We start from the raw sequence: 23,157 nt of genomic DNA, 5'->3' as shown, positions 1-23,157 counted from the left end.
TCACTCATAACTGGACCTACTGTGGCCCAGATTACATGTTGTGTTTGTGTTTTCAGTGTTCAGGTATAGATGTTTGTCACATTATTTCATTATTTTAATAGCATACATAATAAAAGTTTTATAATATAGTAATTTAGTAGTTTCCCCACAATGAGAGTATCTTTCTCTTTCTTTTACTTCTCATATAATACAACTCTCTAGGGTGCTCCTCCATAGAGAGACTTCTTGGGATTTTGACCCACATAGTATACTTATTTTGGAATACACATACTATACAAGAGATTCTGTCAGTAGTCCCACCAGTGCTTAGGATATCCTCACCCCCTTTTCCCTATACAAAGTTGGTACATTTATTTTATTGCAAACAAAAAAAAGACTGGAGAACAAATTGTCTTTTCTGCTCACTGGGACTGAATATGCACATACTATCATAGGACGAGCATGGACAAAGTCTGTCTGACCAGGACCTGCGTGCGGAGGTGGACACATTCATGTTTGAAGGACATGACACAACAGCCAGCGGCATCTCCTGGATACTGTACTGTATGGCAAAATATCCTGAGCACCAGGAGAAGTGCCGGGAGGAGATCCGAGAGGTCCTGGGACAGAGGCAGGCCATGGAGTGGTGAGTTTTATATGATTTAAAGGAATTTTATTAAAGTAGATCTTAAACCCCATCTGAATTAAAGACGTGTCTATGTATCCAGGGGATCCATCTGGTGGCGGCAGGGTCAGTGTGGAAGAAGCAAAGTTTGGCAGAGGCTGATCTGCTGGACACTTGGCTGAGTGAGACTCCAGAGGTGCTGGATGGGTGGCTCAGGAAAGCCTGGAGACAAGGCCCTGAATGTTAGGCCTCCTGATGTAGTCTCCCTATTCTTGCTGTGTCTCTGCCCGGGGTTAGCAGTAAAAAGTTAATTATGCATTCTGGAGTGAGTAGTATTATCTAATATTAGGGCTGAAGAGCTGACTCTATCCCTGTGGTTGGCACTGTGCCTGTAATCACAGGGGGTCATCACTCTGTAGGGTATGTGCTGGTGTGTCTCTGCCCACCATAGCAGGTCTAGTGTGTTGTTGGGTGCTTCAGATATTCTATGTTTCTTCCATTTGCCCTGCATTGTGTATGTGCTGCAGGTTCTCTTTTATTCATGTTATTACTCCCATACCACCCATTGCTGTCAATGGCCCTCCCTGGCCAGCCATGCCTCTTTTTCTGGAGCATGCACTAACGGCACATGCAGGGAAGCCCTACACGCACCTCAGCACCCTGCCCTGTCCCCATATACTGTGAACACTAATTTCTATCATGTTTTTCTAGAATTTATTTTTTGGAGGGGGGATGGCAGGGGGCGATGTTTTTCAATTTGCCCTGGGTGCCAAAAACCTTGATATGCCTCTGAGTGAAGAGAAGAAGAGGGCAGGGTCAAGAGCAGCAAATTTGCACTTGCTGAGTGTAGTCTTGGGACAGGGTGGAGGTGGAGTTGTAAGAAAAAGACCAAAGCAGATAATATGGTTGTAAGAGACAGGGAGATGGAAATTAGTGAAATCAGATAAATCACAATGGTGGGAGAAGATTAGGGCAAGTGAATGGCTACTAGAGTGGGTGGTAAATTGGGTGAGATGAAATGAGGCGGTGAGGTAGAGGAGCTTGGAAGCAGCAGCACCCATTGGATAGTCAAGGGATATTGAAGTTACCAAGGATAAGAGATGGAAAGTTAGAGGAGAAGTCAAGAAGCCAGGTTGCAATGTTATATAGGATGGAGGAGAGATTGGGGGAGGTGGTAGATGGCTGAAACCAGAAGGTGAATAGAGTAGACCTCAAATGAAAAAAGTGGTCAGTGGATAGGATACTTGAGGTTCAGCAGGGGGAGAGTAGGTTTCCAACATATCCATCTAGTTCATCACTAGACAAAATGGTGTGAGAGAGTCCCTGATCAATAGGTGGGGAGAGGACAGGAGGCAGGAGCAGAACTAGGAAGGGGAAGGAAGATGGACCTGGGGAGAGAGGGAGAGAATGTGGTAAAGTGTAAAGGAAAAGAGTGGAAATAGGAAAGGAGATTGCTAGAGGATAATTTTATTCCCTTTAATTCCTTATACTGTTCTTTGCTCTATAAATCCTAGTCCCCAGTATATAAGTCCTATCATCACATGAAATAATATAAAAAACAGTTATCTGTAAAATATTAGTTTATCAAAGTAAGATTACACAGTACATAAATAACCCTGTTACAATTAACTACAAAGCAATGTATATTCAATTGCACATAAAATACAGTTTAAATATATCTATCTATCTATCTATATATATACACACACATATAAATACAGTCAGGTGCATAAATATTGGGACATTGACAGAATTGTCATATTTTGGCCTCTAGTCACCACCACAATGGCTTTGAAATGAAACAAACAAGATGTGCTTTACCTGCAGACTTTCAGATTTAATTTGAGGGTAATTACATCCAAATCAGGTGAACGGTGTAGGAATTACAATAGTTTCTATATGTGCCTCCCACTTTTTAAGGGGCCAAAAGTAATGGGACAAACTAAACAATCCTAAATCTATCTTTCACTTTTTAATACTTTGTTGCAAATCCTTTGCAGGCAATTACAGACTGAAGTCTGGAACGCATAGACATCACCAGACGCTGGGTTTCATCCCTGGTGATGCTCTGCCAGGCCTCTACTGCAAATGTCTTCAGTTCCTGCTTGTTCTTGGGGCATTTTCCCTTCAGTTTTGTCTTCATCAAGTGAAATACATGCTCAATCGGATTCAGGTCAGGGGATTGACTTGGCCATTGCATAACATTCCACTTTTTAGCCTTAAACTCTTTGGTTGCTTTGCAGTATGCTTCCGGTCATTGTCCATCTGCACTGTGATGCGCCGTCCAATGAGTTCTGAAGCATTTCACTGAATATGAGCATATAATATTGCCCAAAACACTTCAGAATTCATTCTGCTGCTTTTGTCAGCAGTGACATCATCAATAAATACAAGGAAACCAGTTCCATTGGCAGCCATATATGCCCATGCCATGACACTACCACCACCATGCTTCACTGATGAGGTGGTATGTTTTGGATCATGAGCAATTCCTTTCCTTCTCTTCACTTCCCATCACTCTGGTACAAGTTGATCTTTGTCTCATCTGTCCATAGGATGTTGTTCCAGAACTGTAATGGCTTTTTTAAATGTTGTTTGGCAAACTCTAATCTGGTCTTACTGTTTTTGAGGCTCACCAATGGCTTACATCTTGTGGTGAACCCTCTATATTCACTCTTGTGAAGTCTTCTCTTGCTTGTTGACTTTGACACATATACACCTACCTCCTGGAGAGTGTTCTTGATTTGGCCAACTGTTGTGAAGGGGTTTTTCTTCACCAGGGAAATAATTCTTCTGTCATCCACCACAGTTGTTTTCCGTGGTCTTCCGGGTCTTTGAGGTGTTGCTGAGCTTTCTGGTGCGTTCTTTCTATTTAAGAATGTTCCAAACAGTTGATTTGGCCAAACTAATGTTTTTGCTATCTCTGATGGGTTTGTTTTGATTTTTCAGCCTAATGATGGCTTGCTTCACTGATAGTGACAGCTCTTTGGTTCTCATATTGAGAGTTGACAGCAAATGATTCCAAATGCAAATGTCACACCTAGAATCAACTCCAGACCTTTTACCTGCTTAATTGATAATGAAATAACGAGGGAATAGCCCACACCTGTCCATGAAATAGCTTCTGAGTTGATAGTCCCATTACTTTTGGCCCCTTAAAAAGTGGGAGGCACATATAGAAACTGTTGTAATTCCTACACCGTTCACCTGATTTGGATGTAATTACCCTCAAATAAAATCTGAAAGTCTGCAGGTAAATCACATCTTGCTTGTTTCTTTTCACAGCCATTGTGGTTGTGACTAGAGGCCAAAATATGACAATTCTGTACATGTCCCAATATTTATGCACCTGACTGTATATATATTAGGGATGTGCAGGCTCGTATAGGTTCGAGTTTGCACGCCGAGTTCGGATTTTTCCCTCCAAAAAAACGGAACTCAGAAAGAGGCTAAACGTCATCTTGCATGGACAAACGTCATAATTCCTGCACTTTTGTAACATACTGGTACTAATTGTCTCTCTGCCAGCTCTTGTGCTGCTGCAGTGTAACATACTGGTACTAATTGTCTCTCTGCCAGCTCTTGTGCTGCCGCAGTGTAACATACTGGTACTAATTATCTCTCTGCTCTTGTGCTGCCGCAGTGTAACATACTGGTACTAATTGTCTCTCTGCCAGCTCTTGTGCTGCCGCAGTGTAACATACTGGTACTAATTGTCTCTCTGCCAGCTCTTGTGCTGCCACAGTGTAACATACTGGTACTAATTGTCTCTCCGCTCTTGTGCTGCCGCAGTGTAACATACTGGTACTAATTGTCTCTCTGCCAGCTCTTGTGCTGCCGCAGTGTAACATACTGGTACTAATTGTCTCTCTGTCAGCTCTTGTGCTGCCGCAGTGTAACATACTGGTACTAATTGTCTCTCTGCCGGCTCTTGTGCTGCCGCAGTGTAACATACTGGTACTAATTATCTCTCTGCCAGCTCTTGTGCTGCCGCAGTGTAACATACTGGTACTAATTGTCTCTCTGCCGGCTCTTGTGCTGCCGCAGTGTAACATACTGGTACTAATTATCTCTCTGCCAGCTCTTGTGCTGCCGCATTGTAACATACTGGTACTAATTGTCTCTCTGCTCTTGTGCTGCCGCAGTGTAACATACTGGTACTAATTATCTCTCTGCCAGCTCTTGTGCTGCCGCAGTGTAACATACTGGTACTAATTGTATCTCTGCCAGCTCTTGTGCTGCCGCAGTGTAACATACTGGTACTAATTATCTCTCTGCCAGCTCTTGTGCTGCCACATTGTAACACACTGGTACTAATTGTCTCTCTGCCAGCTCTTGTGCTGCCGCAGTGTCACATACTGGTACTAATTGTCTCTCTGCCAGCTCTTGTGCTGCCGCAGTGTCACATACTGGTACTAATTATCTCTCTGCCAGCTCTTGTGCTGCCGCAGTGTAACATACTGGTACTAATTGTCTCTCTGCCAGCTCTTTTGCTGCCGCAGTGTAACATACTGGTGCTAATTATCTCTCTGCCAGCTCTTGTGCTGCCGCAGTGTAACATACTGGTGCTAATTATCTCTCTGCCAGCTCTTGTGCTGCCGCAGTGTAACATACTGGTGCTAATTATCTCTCTGCCAGCTCTTGTGCTGCCGCAGTGTAACATACTGGTGCTAATTATCTCTCTGCTCTTGTGCTGCCGCAGTGTAACATACTGGTACTAATTGTCTCTCTGCCAGCTCTTGTGCTGCCGCAGTGTAACATACTGGTACTAATTGTCTCCCTGCTCTTGTGCTGCCGCAGTGTAACATACTGGTACTAATTATCTCTCTGCTCTTGTGCTGCCGCATTGTAACATACTGGTACTAATTGTCTCTCTGCTCTTGTGCTGCCGCAGTATAACATACTGGTACTAATTATCTCTCTGCCAGCTCTTGTGCTGCCGCAGTGTAACACACTGGTACTAATTATCTCTCTGTCAGCTCTTGTGCTGCCGCAGTGTAACATACTGGTACTAATTGTCTCTCTGCTCTTGTGCTGCTGCAGTGTAACACACTGGTACTAATTATCTCTCTGCCAGCTCTTGTGCTGCCGCAGTGTAACATACTGGTACTAATTATCTCTCTGCCAGCTCTTGTGCTGCCGCAGTGTAACATACTGGTACGAATTGTCTCTCTGCCAGCTCTTGTGCTGCCGCAGTGTAACATACTGGTACTAATTATCTCTCTGCCAGCTCTAGTGCTGCCGCAGTGTAACACACTGGTACTAATTATCTCTCTGCCAGCTCTTGTGCTGCCGCAGTGTAACATACTGGTACTAATTATCTCTCTGCCAGCTCTTGTGCTGCCGCAGTGTAACACACTGGTACTAATTATCTCTCTGTCAGCTCTTGTGCTGCCGCAGTGTAACATACTGGTACTAATTGTCTCTCTGCTCTTGTGCTGCTGCAGTGTAACACACTGGTACTAATTATCTCTCTGCCAGCTCTTGTGCTGCCGCAGTGTAACACACTGGTACTAATTGTCTCTCTGCCAGCTCTTGTGCTGCCGCAGTGTAACATACTGGTACTAATTGTCTCTCTGCTCTTGAACTGCTGCATTTTAATATGTTGCAAGATATTGGTAGTAAATGGATACAATGATAACTCCTATAACAGTATATATAGAGGATAAACCATGTTACAAAATACTCCTGCAAGTATACTAGAATCTATGTAGATATGTTCATCTGATATTTTTTCAAATTTATAAGGAAGTTTTCTCTGCCATTATTTTTATAACAAGGGATGTTTTTTGTTTTTTGATTGATCAATAATAGTATATATATATATATATATATATATATATTTATATTGACACTTTGAGGTATTACCTCTTGGGCAGATGGTTAAACTCATAACGGATCATCCCCCATTAAAATAGTTGTCCGTTAAGCGAGGCCAAAATGCCAGGGTAACGAGATGGTTTTTACCTTTGCAGGAATTTACATTTACTGTGGAACATAGGCCTGGGTCCCAACTGGCTAATGCAGATGCATTGTCCTGCATCTTTTGTTTGGGGGCTGCAAGTGTACCGCCCCCTGGGTCAAAATAGAGGAGTGGGATATGTGACAAGGTCACTGGCATCATAGTGGAAGGCAGGTGTATTTGTCCTAGATTCCTGACCTATGTCCTTTGAAACCTTAGGAAGGTGTTTATGTTATGAGCTTTTAGGTTATTAGCTTCTCAGGAAGGTAATTAGGGTTTTCAGCTGTGTGGCTGTTTTTAATGCTATGAGGCTGATTATTACAGGGAGACACTGCCTGGGGAAAGGACAGACTTTCGTGTCTCTGTGGGAGAATCAAATGAAACTAAACCTGGAAAAAGCCTTCTTATACTTTGTTTATTAGTGAGCCAGGATCACTTATGTATAGTTTGTGCCAGGCGGCAAGGTGTTTATTTCTGTTTATTTTCGTTTGTTTGCCTAATAAAACTGGCGACAGAGACAGAGACAGAGACAGAGACAGAGACAGAGACAGAGACAGAGACAGAGACAGAGACAGAGACAGAGACAGAGACAGAGACAGAGACAGAGACAGAGACAGAGACAGAGACAGAGACAGAGACAGAGACAGAGACAGAGACAGAGACAGAGACAGAGACAGAGACAGAGACAGAGACAGAGACAGAGACAGAGACAGAGACAGAGACAGAGACAGAGACAGAGACAGAGACAGAGACAGAGACAGAGACAGAGACAGAGACAGAGACAGAGACAGAGACAGAGACAGAGACAGAGACAGAGACAGAGACAGAGACAGAGACAGAGACAGAGACAGAGACAGAGACAGAGACAGAGACAGAGACAGAGACAGAGACAGAGACAGAGACAGAGACAGAGACAGAGACAGAGACAGAGACAGAGACAGAGACAGAGACAGAGACAGAGACAGAGACAGAGACAGAGACAGAGACAGAGACAGAGACAGAGACAGAGACAGAGACAGAGACAGAGACAGAGACAGAGACAGAGACAGAGACAGAGACAGAGACAGAGACAGAGACAGAGACAGAGACAGAGACAGAGACAGAGACAGAGACAGAGACAGAGACAGAGACAGAGACAGAGACAGAGACAGAGACAGAGACAGAGACAGAGACAGAGACAGAGACAGAGACAGAGACAGAGACAGAGACAGAGACAGAGACAGAGACAGAGACAGAGACAGAGACAGAGACAGAGACAGAGACAGAGACAGAGACAGAGACAGAGACAGAGACAGAGACAGAGACAGAGACAGAGACAGAGACAGAGACAGAGACAGAGACAGAGACAGAGACAGAGACAGAGACAGAGACAGAGACAGAGACAGAGACAGAGACAGAGACAGAGACAGAGACAGAGACAGAGACAGAGACAGAGACAGAGACAGAGACAGAGACAGAGACAGAGACAGAGACAGAGACAGAGACAGAGACAGAGACAGAGACAGAGACAGAGACAGAGACAGAGACAGAGACAGAGACAGAGACAGAGACAGAGACAGAGACAGAGACAGAGACAGAGACAGAGACAGAGACAGAGACAGAGACAGAGACAGAGACAGAGACAGAGACAGAGACAGAGACAGAGACAGAGACAGAGACAGAGACAGAGACAGAGACAGAGACAGAGACAGAGACAGAGACAGAGACAGAGACAGAGACAGAGACAGAGACAGAGACAGAGACAGAGACAGAGACAGAGACAGAGACAGAGACAGAGACAGAGACAGAGACAGAGACAGAGACAGAGACAGAGACAGAGACAGAGACAGAGACAGAGACAGAGACAGAGACAGAGACAGAGACAGAGACAGAGACAGAGACAGAGACAGAGACAGAGACAGAGACAGAGACAGAGACAGAGACAGAGACAGAGACAGAGACAGAGACAGAGACAGAGACAGAGACAGAGACAGAGACAGAGACAGAGACAGAGACAGAGACAGAGACAGAGACAGAGACAGAGACAGAGACAGAGACAGAGACAGAGACAGAGACAGAGACAGAGACAGAGACAGAGACAGAGACAGAGACAGAGACAGAGACAGAGACAGAGACAGAGACAGAGACAGAGACAGAGACAGAGACAGAGACAGAGACAGAGACAGAGACAGAGACAGAGACAGAGACAGAGACAGAGACAGAGACAGAGACAGAGACAGAGACAGAGACAGAGACAGAGACAGAGACAGAGACAGAGACAGAGACAGAGACAGAGACAGAGACAGAGACAGAGACAGAGACAGAGACAGACCTATATTGACTTCTATGTTTGTTTGTAATTTATTGGTTGTATATAAATATTATTGGAGGTTGAAAAATAACCTCTTCCCCATTATATTCTAAAGCCTAAAAAATAGAAGTTAAGTTTTAATCTATTCATATTACTGTAAGATGCCTCCAACAAAGAGTCTTCTCTTCCCTCTCCTTATTGTTTCTGTACATCAAAGGGAGGAACAACTAGAATAAATGTGTAATTATCACACTGTGACTAGCGTATATTACTGTCTCAGTGGCCTTTCAGCTAATTTACTCTTATCCTTGTGACATAAACTTTAGGAGAACTTTGAGTCTTATGGATTATCCTGTAAATGATTATCACTGACTATTAGCTTAGTGTAAGCTCTGGGGCTCGGTGATGAGAACTGCTGTGTAATGTCTGTGGACGTTTGGGAAAAATTTATGTTTAATTGCTTTTTAGCTCCAAAATTTAAATGTATTATTGTTGCATATCGTGCAATAAGAAATCAATTGCTGGGGGTATGTATTAACAATGAAGTGTCTAGTGAAGACAACATAAGCATCAGCTAGCTTACACTATCACTTCAGCATTGGACCAAGCAGGGGAGCAGAGAGGGGGGAGCGGGTACTAATTGCCCGGGCTTGCTGAAGGGGCCAGCGGGGGCCTGGATCCAGCACCGCTCCCCCCTCTTACATCACAGCAGCCCAGTACATGCTGCTGTGTGCTGGGCTGCATTGGGAGACTGCTCACAGCTAAGAAGCAGCCACAACAGTCTCCTATGCCTGTGGGGGGAGCGATCAAGCTGGTAGCGACCCCAACTGGTTATGTGCTGGGCTTAGGGGGCTCAGAGCAAAATAAAAATGTTTTTCTTGAAGGGGGCATGGCCACGCCTTCCGCGATTGGGCCTGGGACCGGGCACCGCTAAGGCACATGCTAGGTCATCTGACTGCGTGGGTGCAGTTATTGGACCATGCAGATTCCAGCATTGGGTACAGAAAGAGATCCGCATCCCTCTCCTGACCATATCCTGGTAATGTATCCCACAGGTTACAAGGGCTAACACCATCTAAAGACGCCATGATCTGTTGGGGCAAAGATCCAAAAACTTGGTATAATTCATAACATAGCAGCCCCCATAGAAATCTAAGAGGATGTTTTTCCAAATGATAATATACTTATCTGCTGTCACCCATTCATACAGCTGTGGGATAATACTTAGGGGTATAGTTACTAAACTGCAGGTTTTAAATGTAGAGATGTTGCCCATAGCAACCAATCAGATTCTAGTTATTATCTTCTAGACAGTGCTAGATAAATGTTATTTAGAGTCTGATTGGTTGCTATGGGCAATATTTCCTCTTCTAAAAACCTGCACTTATGGAATTATGCCACGGTATGTATGGGAAACCTAAACAGCCATTTCCAGAGGATTTCCTGCCAAAAATCTATAAAAAAAAAAGAGAGAAAGTGAGCAGAATAAGGGCCTGATTCAGACCCACTCGCGAGCGGCTGTCCGCTCGCAAGTGGGTCGATGGTCTGGACTGAGCATGCGCACGACGGAGGGAGCTCCGTCGTGCGCATGCGCCAGACGCGACGAGCGAAGGAAAGTCCTTCGCTCGTTGTGTCTGATCAAACGGGGCGTGCTGTCGATGTTGTTTGACAGCACGCCCCCTTTGGTGGGCGTGCCGGGGGCGTTCCCACGGGAACGCCTCCCGTCAGAAGCCGGCCCACTGACATCACTAGTGATGTCAGTGGGAGTGATTTGGGCTCTGATAGAGCCAAAATCACTCCGGAGCTAGCGGTTGAAAACCTCAACCGCAGGCTCCGGCTCGCAATTTCGATGGTCACGACCATCGCGGCCATCACAATGCACGCTCGTATAGCCTGTGGGTGGTGACCCACAGCTATACGAGCGTCCATGGGGACGCTCCATTTTCATGGAGGCTGGCCTTGATTCATAGCCTGCGCTCTGCTCAGAGCGTACGGCTCTGAATCAGGGCCTAAGTGAACTCAATTTCAATCACTTAAGGGTGCGCTTAGTAAAATCATAAATCATACATTTATTAAAAAGAAAAAACGAAGCATAACATTATACAAAAATTATTTCCATCCACATATAGTGAAGCATAAATGTTTAAAAAAACTACCCAGTCCCTGGTAATAAAAATGATACTTCCACTGGTTAGATTGTGTCCACTTTTAAATTCAAACAGGACAAGAGCTGCAGGTAATCAGTGTCCTTGGCCGCATTAGGTCATACGTTAGACGATGAAATGTCTCTATCTTTTGTGAAGATTTATAGCAATCTTACATATGGCTTATAGCGGCAATATACTTTAAATGTGTTCTTATGAACAATTGTAGCAATGGTACGTAAAGCCTGTAGGAGCAATAGGGTTAGAGCTTGATACAATGTCTCTGTGATCCATAAGCAGCTATGGCAGAAAGCTTGTTTGTGAGTAGCTTATAACAGCAGGATCAAGGTGTGGCAGGATAGGCTAATAAATCATGCCAGTTCTTATATGGAGATCATAGTCCCGGTATAATTACCCAGCTCACAATTCTCACACGAAACCTGGGGGTAAGACTGGTCCGGTAACAGTCATCCACTGTGTAGCGTCTCCTAACCAGGCGAAAATCAGCAATAAGGCTCCTTGTCCAGCTGCAGATATGAATCACAGCAGCCACAAAGGATAGGGCCACACACCTTGTAGTGAGGGCCGCTGTGCTGTGATACTCAAAGCAGGAACACAATCCCTCCAGATGGAAACAGTGTTGTGGACAAGCAGTAGATGGGTAATAGTAAAAGGTCCCTGACTAGTTTTCAGTCATGTGATGGTTTTTTCAAAGGCTTAGTACTATTAGAGCTATATTGTGGGTGGCTGCTTTAGGTTTATCTGTATACATAGTGGACAACTTGACATTCTATTGCACCTAAATATTCTTTGTTTCAACTTTTGCAGCAAGGTATGGCCGTTTATCAGGGCTGAATTCACAACATTCATTTAATGATCTACAAACTAAACAATGTTCTATATTTGGTACATAAACATTTCATGAATTGGCCATTCCATTCATTTTAATAATGAAAGTAACAAATATTTATAATGCAATAATTGAATCTGAAAAAGTGGAATAAAAGATAATTATTACAATGTTATGACCACATTGAAGTGATTACATAGAGAACAGTTATTATTTTTTAAGAAACTACTCCCCATCCATTTTGCTAATTAGAGAATGGACTTTGAAGTTAATCTACATCCTTCATATGGAGATGTGCTGGGAGGAAATGAGTAACTGTCAGTACAGGTGCAGTGTAACAGTTGGAGGAAATGAGTGAGTGTCAGTGCAGGTGCAGAGTAACAGTTGGAGGAAATGAGTAACTGTCAGTACAGGTGCAGTGTAACAGTTGGAGGAAATGAGTAACTGTCAGTACAGGTGCAGTGTAACAGTTGGAGGAAATGAGTAACTGTCAGTACAGGTGCAGTGTAACAGTTGGAGGAAATGAGTAACTGTCAGTACAGGTGCAGTGTAACAGTTGGAGGAAATGAGTAACTGTCAGTGCAGGTGCAGAGTAACAGTTGGAGGAAATGAGTAACTGTCAGTGCAGGTGCAGAGTAACAGTTGGAGGAAATTAGTAACTGTCAGTGCAGGTGCAGAGTAACAGTTGGAGGAAATTAGTAACTGTCAGTACAGGTGCAGTGTAACAGTTGGAGGAAATGAGTAACTGTCAGTGCAGGTGCAGTGTAACAGTTGGAGGAAATGAGTGAGTGTCAGTGCAGGTGCAGAGTAACAGTTGGAGGAAATGAGTGACTGTCAGTGCAGGTGCAGTGTAACAGTTGATCCTCCGACTCACTGCTCTTCTGTTGGAGCTCTGCTTGCCCCCTACTGGTACATATCAGCCTTTGCCTTCAGATCAGTGCAGGTTTAGGCACAGGAAGAAATCCTGAGTGATGTTGCTTAAACAAAAATGTCAAAGTTCAAACCTACACAAAAACCTAATCCTGGTCAAACTACACCACCCTGCTAGATACAAAGCTCTGGCCGTGCACAAAGGACAAAGAACACATACACACTTTCTCGCTTATTATATAGGAATGGAGGAATGATTATGTAAACCAACAATTTATGCCATTGTTATAAACTCTGATGTGTCTCATATCAATATTTTCTTTCAAAAATTCTCTTTTGGCCTATTAAGCAAACTTTGATTTTGTTAGGAGAACATAATGATTAAAATTATAATATCCACCTTTGTGTTCCCACCATTTCTTTAAAACAAGAGTTTAAGAAGATTAATTTATACAACAAAATAATTAATTGAACTTTTGTAGACCAAGCTCATAGTCTGTGCGTCACCATATATGATTCTGATAACATAGTGCTGCCTTTATAAGAAAAATACACCTATTATGATAGGACTATAGTGTACTATAACACTTACACCCATCAGCCATAGCAGTAAACCCACCTGCCTAATATTGTGTAGGTCCCCCTCATGCTCTGACACATGGGGTCTTGTGGTATCTGGCACCAAGACGTTAGCAGCAGATCCTAGAACTCCTGTAAGTTGTGAGGTGACTTTTTTCCAGCACATCACACAAATGCTCGATCAGATTGAGATCTGGGGAATTTGGAGTCTATGTCAACACCTTGCTCATGACCTTGATGTGTTCCTCAAACCATTACTGAACAATTGCAATGTGACAGGACACATTATCTTACTGAAAGAGGCCTCTGACATCAGGAATACTGGTGCCATCTCTTCCCCAGGTAGATGAGGCACACACACCCGGTCATCCACATGATGTAAAAGAAAATGTTACTTATCAGACCAGGCTCCTTCTCTTATTGCTACATGGTCCAGTTCTGATGCTCACATGCCCATTTGGCCTGGCAGCTTACCATGTATTTATAAATACATGCAACAAATATCTCTACATTTCTATTACCATATAGTTTTCATGTATTGTTGCAGGTACAATTTAGTGTGCTGGAGGATTTTTAGGGGTACTCCCCGTTCCGTTTTGTCTGTTTAGTATGACCCCTCCTTTTCATGCACCTGAAGAGTTTTGCCAAATTTATTTGAGCAGCTGCCATTTCATGTTACCTCTCTATCAGAACCAGCATTAACTATTTCAGCAATTTGTGCTACAGTACAGCAGCTCTTCTCTCTGGTAGAAAAAGACGGGCAAGCCTTTGCTCCCCACAGACATCATGGAGTCTTTGGCACCCATTACCCTGTTGCTAGCTCATTGGTTGTCCTTTTTTGGATCACTTTTGGTAGGTACTGACCACTGCACACTGGGAACACCCCACAATACCTATCGTTTTAAGGATAAGGATTCTTCCTGCTTCCAGCAAATTCGGGACCTGAGTGTTCACTTGCTTCTTACTATATCTCAGCTCTTGTCGGGTAATAATCTGTGTTATTGTATAGTCCTCTTTTACCATATGAAAGATGAAAAGTAAGCTGGGTGTGATGGTGGTTGGGCCATGAATGCTCCATTCATCCCAGTCTACAGTGAGAGGGGTTTCCCATGGTAAGTGGGGGCAAGTGACAGAGTTTTCTTATTGGTCTTTGCAGTCCACAAGTACAAAGGTACCCATATATATAAGTACTTTATAGGCCTCAATAACAAGTAAGTATTTGTGTATCATAGAGGCTATAAGATTAGTTGTACTGAAGAATATAACACAGACGTATAACCTGGGTAGCTCTCTGTTCTGTGACAGCTGTTATACACATATTAGTGTCATACATCCATGCACATTAATCATCATACCTCCATTCTCTTCTTCTAGGGAGGACCTTGGGAGGATTCCCTACACCAGCATGTGTGTAAAGGAATGCCTGCGTATGTACCCCCCAGTGCCAGGTGTTGCCCGCACCCTTAAAAAATCTGTGACATTCTTTGATGGGCGTTCTGTTCCAGCGGGTAAGAATTTCCTCCGTTTATTGAGATTATTTGCTCTCAGACTATGCATCTGTACTGTACATAAAAGGTAGAAGACAGACTAATCGGTGATACTATATATAATATTATATACTGTGTGTATATATATATATTTCTTGTGTATCAGAGAGGTAAACCGGCACATCCAATAGAGTGCAGAGTATATTCAAATAATTATTCCCAGCACATATGGCAATCCAAAAGAATGTACATAGACCAGTATACCTATCATATCATGCTTGGAATAATGAGACCCTGGCGCAGTGTTAGTACAACATTCGGGGGTCAGCAGCGCCCGGTGTCAGTGCATCCTCCTTGCACCTTTCTGAAGGGTCTGTGTGCAGGGCTTTATGGAGAATCCCTGCTGTGGGAATGCGGTTTCCCATTGTAAGAGAACAGCCATGTTTGACTGGTCCGTTATGAGACTGTGCGCTAAGATTATGGGCAGCACAAAGCACAGTAGCAACTGTAATGTGACGCGTTACATGCAGCATTATCTCTGCGTTCATAGTGGAACCCTGTGTGGCCTAAATATGTGATGGGTGCACCAATTGGATAACAAGCACAACCGTCACTTTTTCTCACATTTCCCATAATCCCTATTGTCTGTCTCACCTGCCGTCCCGATGCCTAATGTTCCCAAGTTCTCCATTCTAGACACAACTAGAACAAAAAGTTAATTAACTCAATATTGTAGTTTCATATATCCCAATGCTGGTCATGACATGTAGATAAATGGGGGGGATGCCTTTTGTACTGTGCTGTTCCTTTACCACTGTGTGTAGGGCAGGTTACTGACACTTTCTGCTTCTCCTGATTACCTATGGTTTATAGACCTAAGCAGTCTCTTTCTCTGTGCTTCCTTCTAATGTAACGTGTGATCTCATGTCCACCAGGCACTCTGATTGGATTGAGTATTTACGCTATTCACATGAATCCATCAGTTTGGAATAATCCAGAGGTAGGAATCTATTGTGCTATATTATTATTACATGGTTTTCTATATGTGATTATTACCCATACACCATACAGAACATTGGATATAGAAGCATTGCCAGTCATAGTATCAGGTATATTTAGAGTTTGTTTTGTTTGTTTTTTTCAAATTTTGTTCAATTCATTATTCAAACTTTTAGCAGTAATATAGGATTATTATTTGCACCCTTAAACTATAATACGGTTAATGTAACAAGTTCATAAAAAAGAACTGTAAGAAATCAGTCATTAATGTAATTAACATATTGTTTACATATGTTGAAAAAGTGCTACGACTGCATGAAATATATATATATATATATATATATATATTCTAATATATATCCTCACTGTGGGAGATATAAGGTGTGACACTGCATCGCACTACGGCACATGTGTGTGTCATTACACAGGCAGACCACAATACTGCAACAGCCCAGCCTCAAGCTCTCAGACACAGAGCAGTTCCAGTTCCTGCCCTCAGCTCTCCATAACCAGCGGGCACAGAGCCTCAGGGGCCGCCCCAATCACTGCCCATCATAGAGGTTAGACTCCTCCCATCCTCTTCTCACCACTCCATAACCAGAGGGCACAGAGCCTCAGGGGCTGCCCTAATCACTGCCCATCATAGAGGTTAGACTCCTCCCATCCTCTTCTCACCTCTCCATAACCAGCGGGCACAGAGCCTCAGGGGTTGCCCCAATTAATCAATACCCATCATAGAGGTTAGACTCCTCCCATCCTCCTTTCAGCTCTCCATAAGCAGCAGGCACAATGCCTCAGAGGCCGCCCTAATCACTGTCCATCATAGAGGTTAGACTCCTCTCACCTCTCCATAAGCAGCAGGCACAATGCCTCAGAGGCCGCCCTAATCACTGCCCATCATAGAGGTTAGACTCCTCTCACCTCTCCATAAGCAGCAGGCAGCTTACTCAGATGGGTGATGACTGCTGCCATAGTGACCTGATTTGAAGTTGCACCTTCTAACACAGCACTTGGTCCTGCGATGCTGGCAGGAGGCATCTTTTGTCATCAGACACCTCCTGCTGCATTAGCCTATGTTACCCTCTGCAGCTGTGACACTAACAGCACCCATCTCTGCTTCGGGCCCTTAGAGGTCTATTTACTAAGCCTTGGATGGAGATAAAGTACCAGCCTATCAGCTCCTAATTGCCATGGTTAAAAAATGACAGTTGGGAGCTGGTTGGCTTGTACCTTATCTCCACTGACTATCTCCCTAAAAGGCTTAGTAAATAGACCCATCAGTCCCTGTAATGTAATTAGAGATGAGCGGGTTCGGATTTACTCGGATCTCAAATGGCATTTTATTGGCTATTGGCTATCACGTGTTTTGGATAGCCAATAAAATAAATCCTAACTAATCCGAACTTGCAGTAAAATGGGGATAAGAACCGAGTAAATCCGAACCTGCACATCTCTAAATTAAACCCACAGTATTTTCCTGGGGAATTGATGACATGTTTCATGTTTCAGGTGTTTGATCCCTTAAGATTTTCTCCAGAGAGATCAGCAAACAGACATTCTCATGCCTTCCTGCCCTTCGCTGCTGGACCCAGGTAAGAGCAAGTTCTATTAGCCCTGACCAAGGATATTGCTGTCATCTAAGGTTATTTTCTCCATCACATAAGACGTAGATATTAGGGACTCTGTAACATGAAATGAAAGCCCATTTTGTATGATGATGCTAGCAATGGGCTTGCTTCTCCTGATATTTGTAGGTACCCTGCTTATTTGGTGGGGGGTGGGACAAGCATTCTGATCTCTGGTGTCTCCATGACTGAACAGAGGTTGAGGTAATAATATGATGCCTCATCCTGACTGACTAAATACAATCAGTTTGAAGTTTTATAGATGGAACACATCATTTTGCTGGCTTCTTATTTTTTACAAATGATAGTCGGCCACATACAGTACGTCACAATAAGGGTTCTGAGAATAGTACTGCCAGGCATAATAACATAAGGGTGTAGTTCTATCAGCTCCTGAGCCCCTTGTCCATTGTGTGCCATGTCCTAGGTGTAACATAAATTAGGACAATATGCACTGTGGGCAGCATGTGGTGATGGAATCATCTGTTTATGTATGTGAGGGAATGGGCCTACTCTATCATCGGATGTACAGATGTGCCCAGCTAGTTTCTTGCTCATAGCGCACCATTCAGGCCTCCTGTGTCGCGCCGTGGAACATTACGTGATGGCTGTACTGTGGCATTCTACAATGAAAGATAAGCCATGGCATGTAATACACTGCTTAAACCTCTAGGTGGCGAGTGCTCCACTGATAAAATATGTACTGCGGTGGGATGTTGAGAGAAATGATTTCAGTTAAGTAGAGTTCTTTAAAATAACTGAACATCAGTTGCTCTGTCATTATGTAATGCTTAGTGTGCGTCTTCTGGTCAATGGCTGCTTTATTGGGACTCAGTACAGTATTACCGTGTTTCCCCGATAATAAGACCTACCCCGAAAATAAGACCTACCCTTAATTTTGAAACCCAGTCCAAATTAAGCCCTACCCCGAAAATAAGACCTACCTGAACTCATTTTCAGCTGGGAACGCTGCAGAGACCAGCATTCCCAGTCATGCAGTGCGCGGGTGACGTCATGATGTCACCCGCGCGCTGAGGATCATGTGCGGCCGCGCCTGCTGGATCATATTAGATCCAGTCAGCGCGCAGGTGAGAGCGACATCCCGGATGGCGGCGAGTCAGGTAAGTTCACTACAGTAAGGGACACTGCTACAGGGGGGGACCTGCATAAGCGGCACTTCCACAAGGGGACCTGCAAGGGGGGGCATGCATAAGCGGCACTTCCACAAGGGGGGGGCCTGCATAAGGGGCACTTCTGCAAGGGGGGGGCCTGCATAAGGGGCACTTCTGCAAGGGGGGGGCCTGCATATGGGACATTTCTGCAAGGGGGTGGCCTGCATATGGGACACTTCTGCAAGGGGGGGGCCTGCATAAGGGCACTGCTGTCAAAATTAATATAAGACCTACCCCGAAAATAAGCCCTATGGTGTTTTTGTTAACAAAAAAAAAAATAAGACAGTGTCTTATTATCGGGGAAACACGGTATGTATCTACTGTAGGGTCAGTTTTGGGGACAGGTACTTTGCAGCACAGTAATAGAGAGTCCACATACATCTATCCTCCGTGCACTACAAGTTGCTCCACACATGAGTGGAGTGCTGTGTGACTCGGTAGCACTGAGCATTTTTTATGCGTTTTTTTACCCTAAAATGCATCTTATTAGCACAAGCAGCTTCAGCTGATTAAAATGATATGCAGCATGCCTATGTTCTGTGAGCCAGTACGGGTGTATCTGCAAGCAAATCACTACGTTAAAGTGTTATAGTCACTATTAGTGTAACGTAACGTTTCACATGCAGATACACCCAAACTGGCTCACCAAATATAGGCATGCTGCATATCATTTTAATCAGCAGAAGCTGCTTCTGCTATCAATTCGATTCACTGTATGATTCAGATGCATTTGAAGGTAAAAAGTTGCATAAATACGCTCGCACTACCGAGTCACACCATGCCATAACAGAATTCACACACATCACCAAGTGATTTATGTTTAATCTAGTAATGAAGATTCATAAGGAATTTTAGTGCAAATTGTATTTTTTATTAAATTCAACAAAATAGAAATAATACATACATTCAAAGAGAATAAACAGTGGCCAAACTATCCTTACATAGAAAAAGGAGGAAAAATTCAGCTAGTTTGTCAGAACCACTGGAAAATTGTCTAACATCGTATTACCTATTATCAATAATCAATAAATCACAAAAAAGAAAAACAGACCTACAAAAACAATACTGTCCTTCATAATATGAAAATAAAGAACAAAAAGACATCAAGACGAAGGGAAGAATGGAGGGGAAGGAAAGGGGAGGGGGAGAGAAAGCGGGGAAGAAGTACTCACTTTCGATCCAAAGGTGCAAACTCATATTTACAAAAACCAATTAAACCTAAAATAGATATAGAGTGAAATTACAGAGCGGCCAAAATAGCAAGTAACAGAGACCTTAGTGTGACACACTGGGAAACATACCCATAGAATCTAAGAGGGTGAGCAGGAAAGAATAGCCTTAAAGGTATCAGAGTCCTTAAAATCCATCCAACGGAACCAGGTGTTTCCAAATGACTCATAAACCCCATCAGCAGAAGTCAGTATATCATCCATATCCATATAGAAATCTATCCTGTTGAACTAGTCCATCACCATTGGAGGGGAAGAGGAACGCCATCTTACTGGGATAACTGCTTTAGCTGCATTATTCAAATGGCACAACAGAGATTTCATAGATTTTGAGTGGGGTCTGGACGATAAATGGAACAACCAAAACAAAGGGTCTGTAGGGACTGATTCACCTAAAATTCTTTCAGATAGGGTAAGAACCTCCTTCCAAAAAGATTGGAGGGTAGGGCATTGCCACCAAATATGGAAAGGGTTGCCTGGGGCATTAGAACATCGCCAACAAATATTTGTCACACCTATCCCCAATGGGAAAGAAGCTTGTATTGGGTCTCTACAACATTAAAATTGGAAGAGCATGCATGGGCTAATTTAAATATTTTCCCCCATTTAACTTCACCTAGATCTTACCCAATCTCTCGGTCCCAGACTTTTGTGAAACTAGGTAGAGACAGGCTTGAATCTGTCGACAAAAAATTATAAATTAGACAAATAGTATGCGTCGGGGGGGGGGGGGGGATTGAGCCAGCACAAAGTTGTTCAAAGGGAGTAAGAGGTAGGCAAAAAACTGAAAAAGGAGCAAGGGAGCGTATAAAATGGCGCACCTGGAGATAACGCCAATGTTCCCGTGATGGGAGGTTCCATTTCTCCCCTACTTCATCAAAGGGGATAAGACTTACCTCCACTCATCAGCTGTCTGATTCTAAAGAGTCCCACCTCGAACCAGGACCAAAACTTTACCATCCATACCCAGGGGGAATTATTTGTTAAAGAGAAATTACATGAATGAAGTGATGAAAATGAGGGAGACAGTCTCAGAGTTTTCCAACAATTTAAAGTGGGTCCAATAGTAGGATGGGAAGAACAAGAGAGGGAGGGAAGCCATGGTGCTATTGATAAAGGAATCCCTAGTGCCTGGTTTTCAATTTGCACCCATTGTTTAGTAGAGTCTGGTCTGGACCATTCTAAAATTCTATGGAAGAGACAAGCCCGGTAGTAACCTCAAATATCAGGGAGACGTAGCCCCCCTCTATCTTTGTGGCAAAACAAAATATCTAATTTCAAACGTGGTCTACTACCTCCCCAAACAAATTCTCTAATTAACGTTTGGACCTCTAGAAACCAACTAGACTGTAACTTAATAGGTAGGATCTGCAATAGGTACAGAATCTTGGGAAGAGATTTAATTTTTAGAACCCCTAACCTCCCAAACCATGAGAAGGGCCTGGACTTCCACAGATGTAGATCAGAACAGATTTTATTTAAAAGGGGAGGAAAATTGGTCTCAAATAGTCGAGAAAGGTCCCTAGTAATGATGACACCCAGATATTTCAGTTGAGAAGTATGCCAGGTAAATGAAAACGCTGATTTGAGGCCTGCTATCATCTGAGACATTGCTGTGAGATTCAAGGCCAGCGATTTAGAGTAGTTGACCTTAAAATTAGAGAGGTCTCCAAAGATCTTAAATTCATCAACTAGGTTTGGTAACGAGATAACGGGATTTGTGATTGTGGCCAATAAATCATCAGCGAAAAGAGCCAGTTTAAATTCACCATTACTCAGCCGAAAACGTGATATATCTCGGTTCAACCTGATTGACCTTGCCAGAGCCTCCATACAGAGAATAAAAATTAGGGGGGATAGAGGACAACCCTGTCTAGTCCCATTATTAATAGAGAAAGAATCAGAAAGGGAACCATTGACTCTAACACGAGCAGAGGGAGAGCGGTAGAGTGCAAGGATGCGCTGAAAGCAGACAGGACCCAGTCCCAAATGACCCAACGCCCCTGACATAAAGCTCCAGTCTATTCTATCAAACGCCTTCTCAGCATCTGTAGACAATAGAATAGCTGGGGCATCCGTATTTGAGATTTGGTGGATGAGTGCTATGATTTTGGAGGTGTTGTCCCTGGCTTCACGTCCCGGAACAAAACCTCCTTGGTCATTATGGATAAGAGAAGGTAGGAGGTGTTTCAATCTATTGGCAAGGAGCTTGGCAAATAATTTAACATCGACGATAAAGCAGGGAGATTGGTCGGTAGCTGGGACATAGGGAGGGGTCCTTGTCGTCTGAGAGACATTTCAGTTTCCTCATCCCCGTTGGACGGGATAAGACGTCCAGGTGTAGTAGCCGCTGCAACCCCGATTGGAGAGTATACCCTCAGGCGGGAGGTCACGATCGCCACGGTGCACACTCGTGTGGTTGATCGGTGCACCAACACACAGCGTGGCTGCTAACTTTGGAGGCTTGGCTGAGAGGGACTTCAGCTCCCGCACCTCTAACAGACGGGACATCCAGGTGCAGTAGCCGCTGCGGCCCCCATTGGAGATCGTGCTTCAAGTGAGAGATTACTTTACTGAGTCCTTCACTACTACTGCCTCCTATACCTGTAAGACTATGCCTATAGATAAAAGAACCAACCACTATAAGTGAGTTGTATGGACGGCTTTATCATGTGCTGAATGGGAAATAGTCACTGTTTATTTCTATACAGTGCTAGACATACTGAAATATATTCTCACTGAGGCATATTATTGCTACAAAAGACTGTGGATTATTTATAAACACAGAGATATACACATATATATCTGGTGGACCTTTGAGATAGGAGCTGCTAAAGAAATACACATGATAACCAAAAGTGGCCTCACCGTATACGGAAATTTGCTACATGCTTTAAACCTCACTGTAACATTGGATACAAATTGGTGTAACAACGTTCTGAGCAGTTGGACTTGTGAGTTGATTTTTTGGCTGCTATAGTAATGAAGCTTCATTGAGGAAAATCACACTGATACTTTTCATACTACTACTGTTTTATTTTTGTTTTTTATCAGCCGGACGCGGCTGTTCTATATTAAATTGATTATTTTATGAGCCAATATGTGCTTGAATGAGCAATTTTTCTATTGCTCAAAGTAATATTGTGTTGCATTTTTATACAACCATTACGATATACATGATCTATTAAAATATTTGTTTTTTAAACCTATTGTTATTTTCTGTTAATTCAATACTAATTTTTGATGTTTAGTTGACTATTATTGGAACTGGGTAGTCCTTAAGCGCAGTAAAAATCTTCATCTTTCTGTTTGAAATTGGGTGGCGTCCATCAATTACTGCAGCTAA

General features: G+C 43.4%; 1 protein-coding gene across 1 annotated transcript in view; it reads left to right on the top strand.

Moving 5' to 3' along the window:
* Nucleotides 1-23,157, top strand: part of LOC148435882 (cytochrome P450 4B1-like) — a 337,638-nt gene that overhangs the window by 311,087 nt on the left and 3,394 nt on the right. The window contains exons 8-11 of the mRNA XM_088465384.1: nt 435-625; nt 14,674-14,807; nt 15,722-15,786; nt 17,295-17,377. Coding sequence (XP_088321510.1) covers nt 435-625; nt 14,674-14,807; nt 15,722-15,786; nt 17,295-17,377 — 473 coding nt within the window. The remainder of the gene's footprint in view (nt 1-434; nt 626-14,673; nt 14,808-15,721; nt 15,787-17,294; nt 17,378-23,157) is intronic.

Source organism: Taudactylus pleione, unplaced genomic scaffold (assembly GCF_031769625.1).
Source record: "Taudactylus pleione unplaced genomic scaffold, aTauple2 ptg001987l, whole genome shotgun sequence".
NCBI lineage: Eukaryota > Metazoa > Chordata > Amphibia > Anura > Myobatrachidae > Taudactylus > Taudactylus pleione.
Note: the sequence above shows the minus strand (reverse complement) of the source record. Positions and strands in the feature narration are given on the sequence as shown.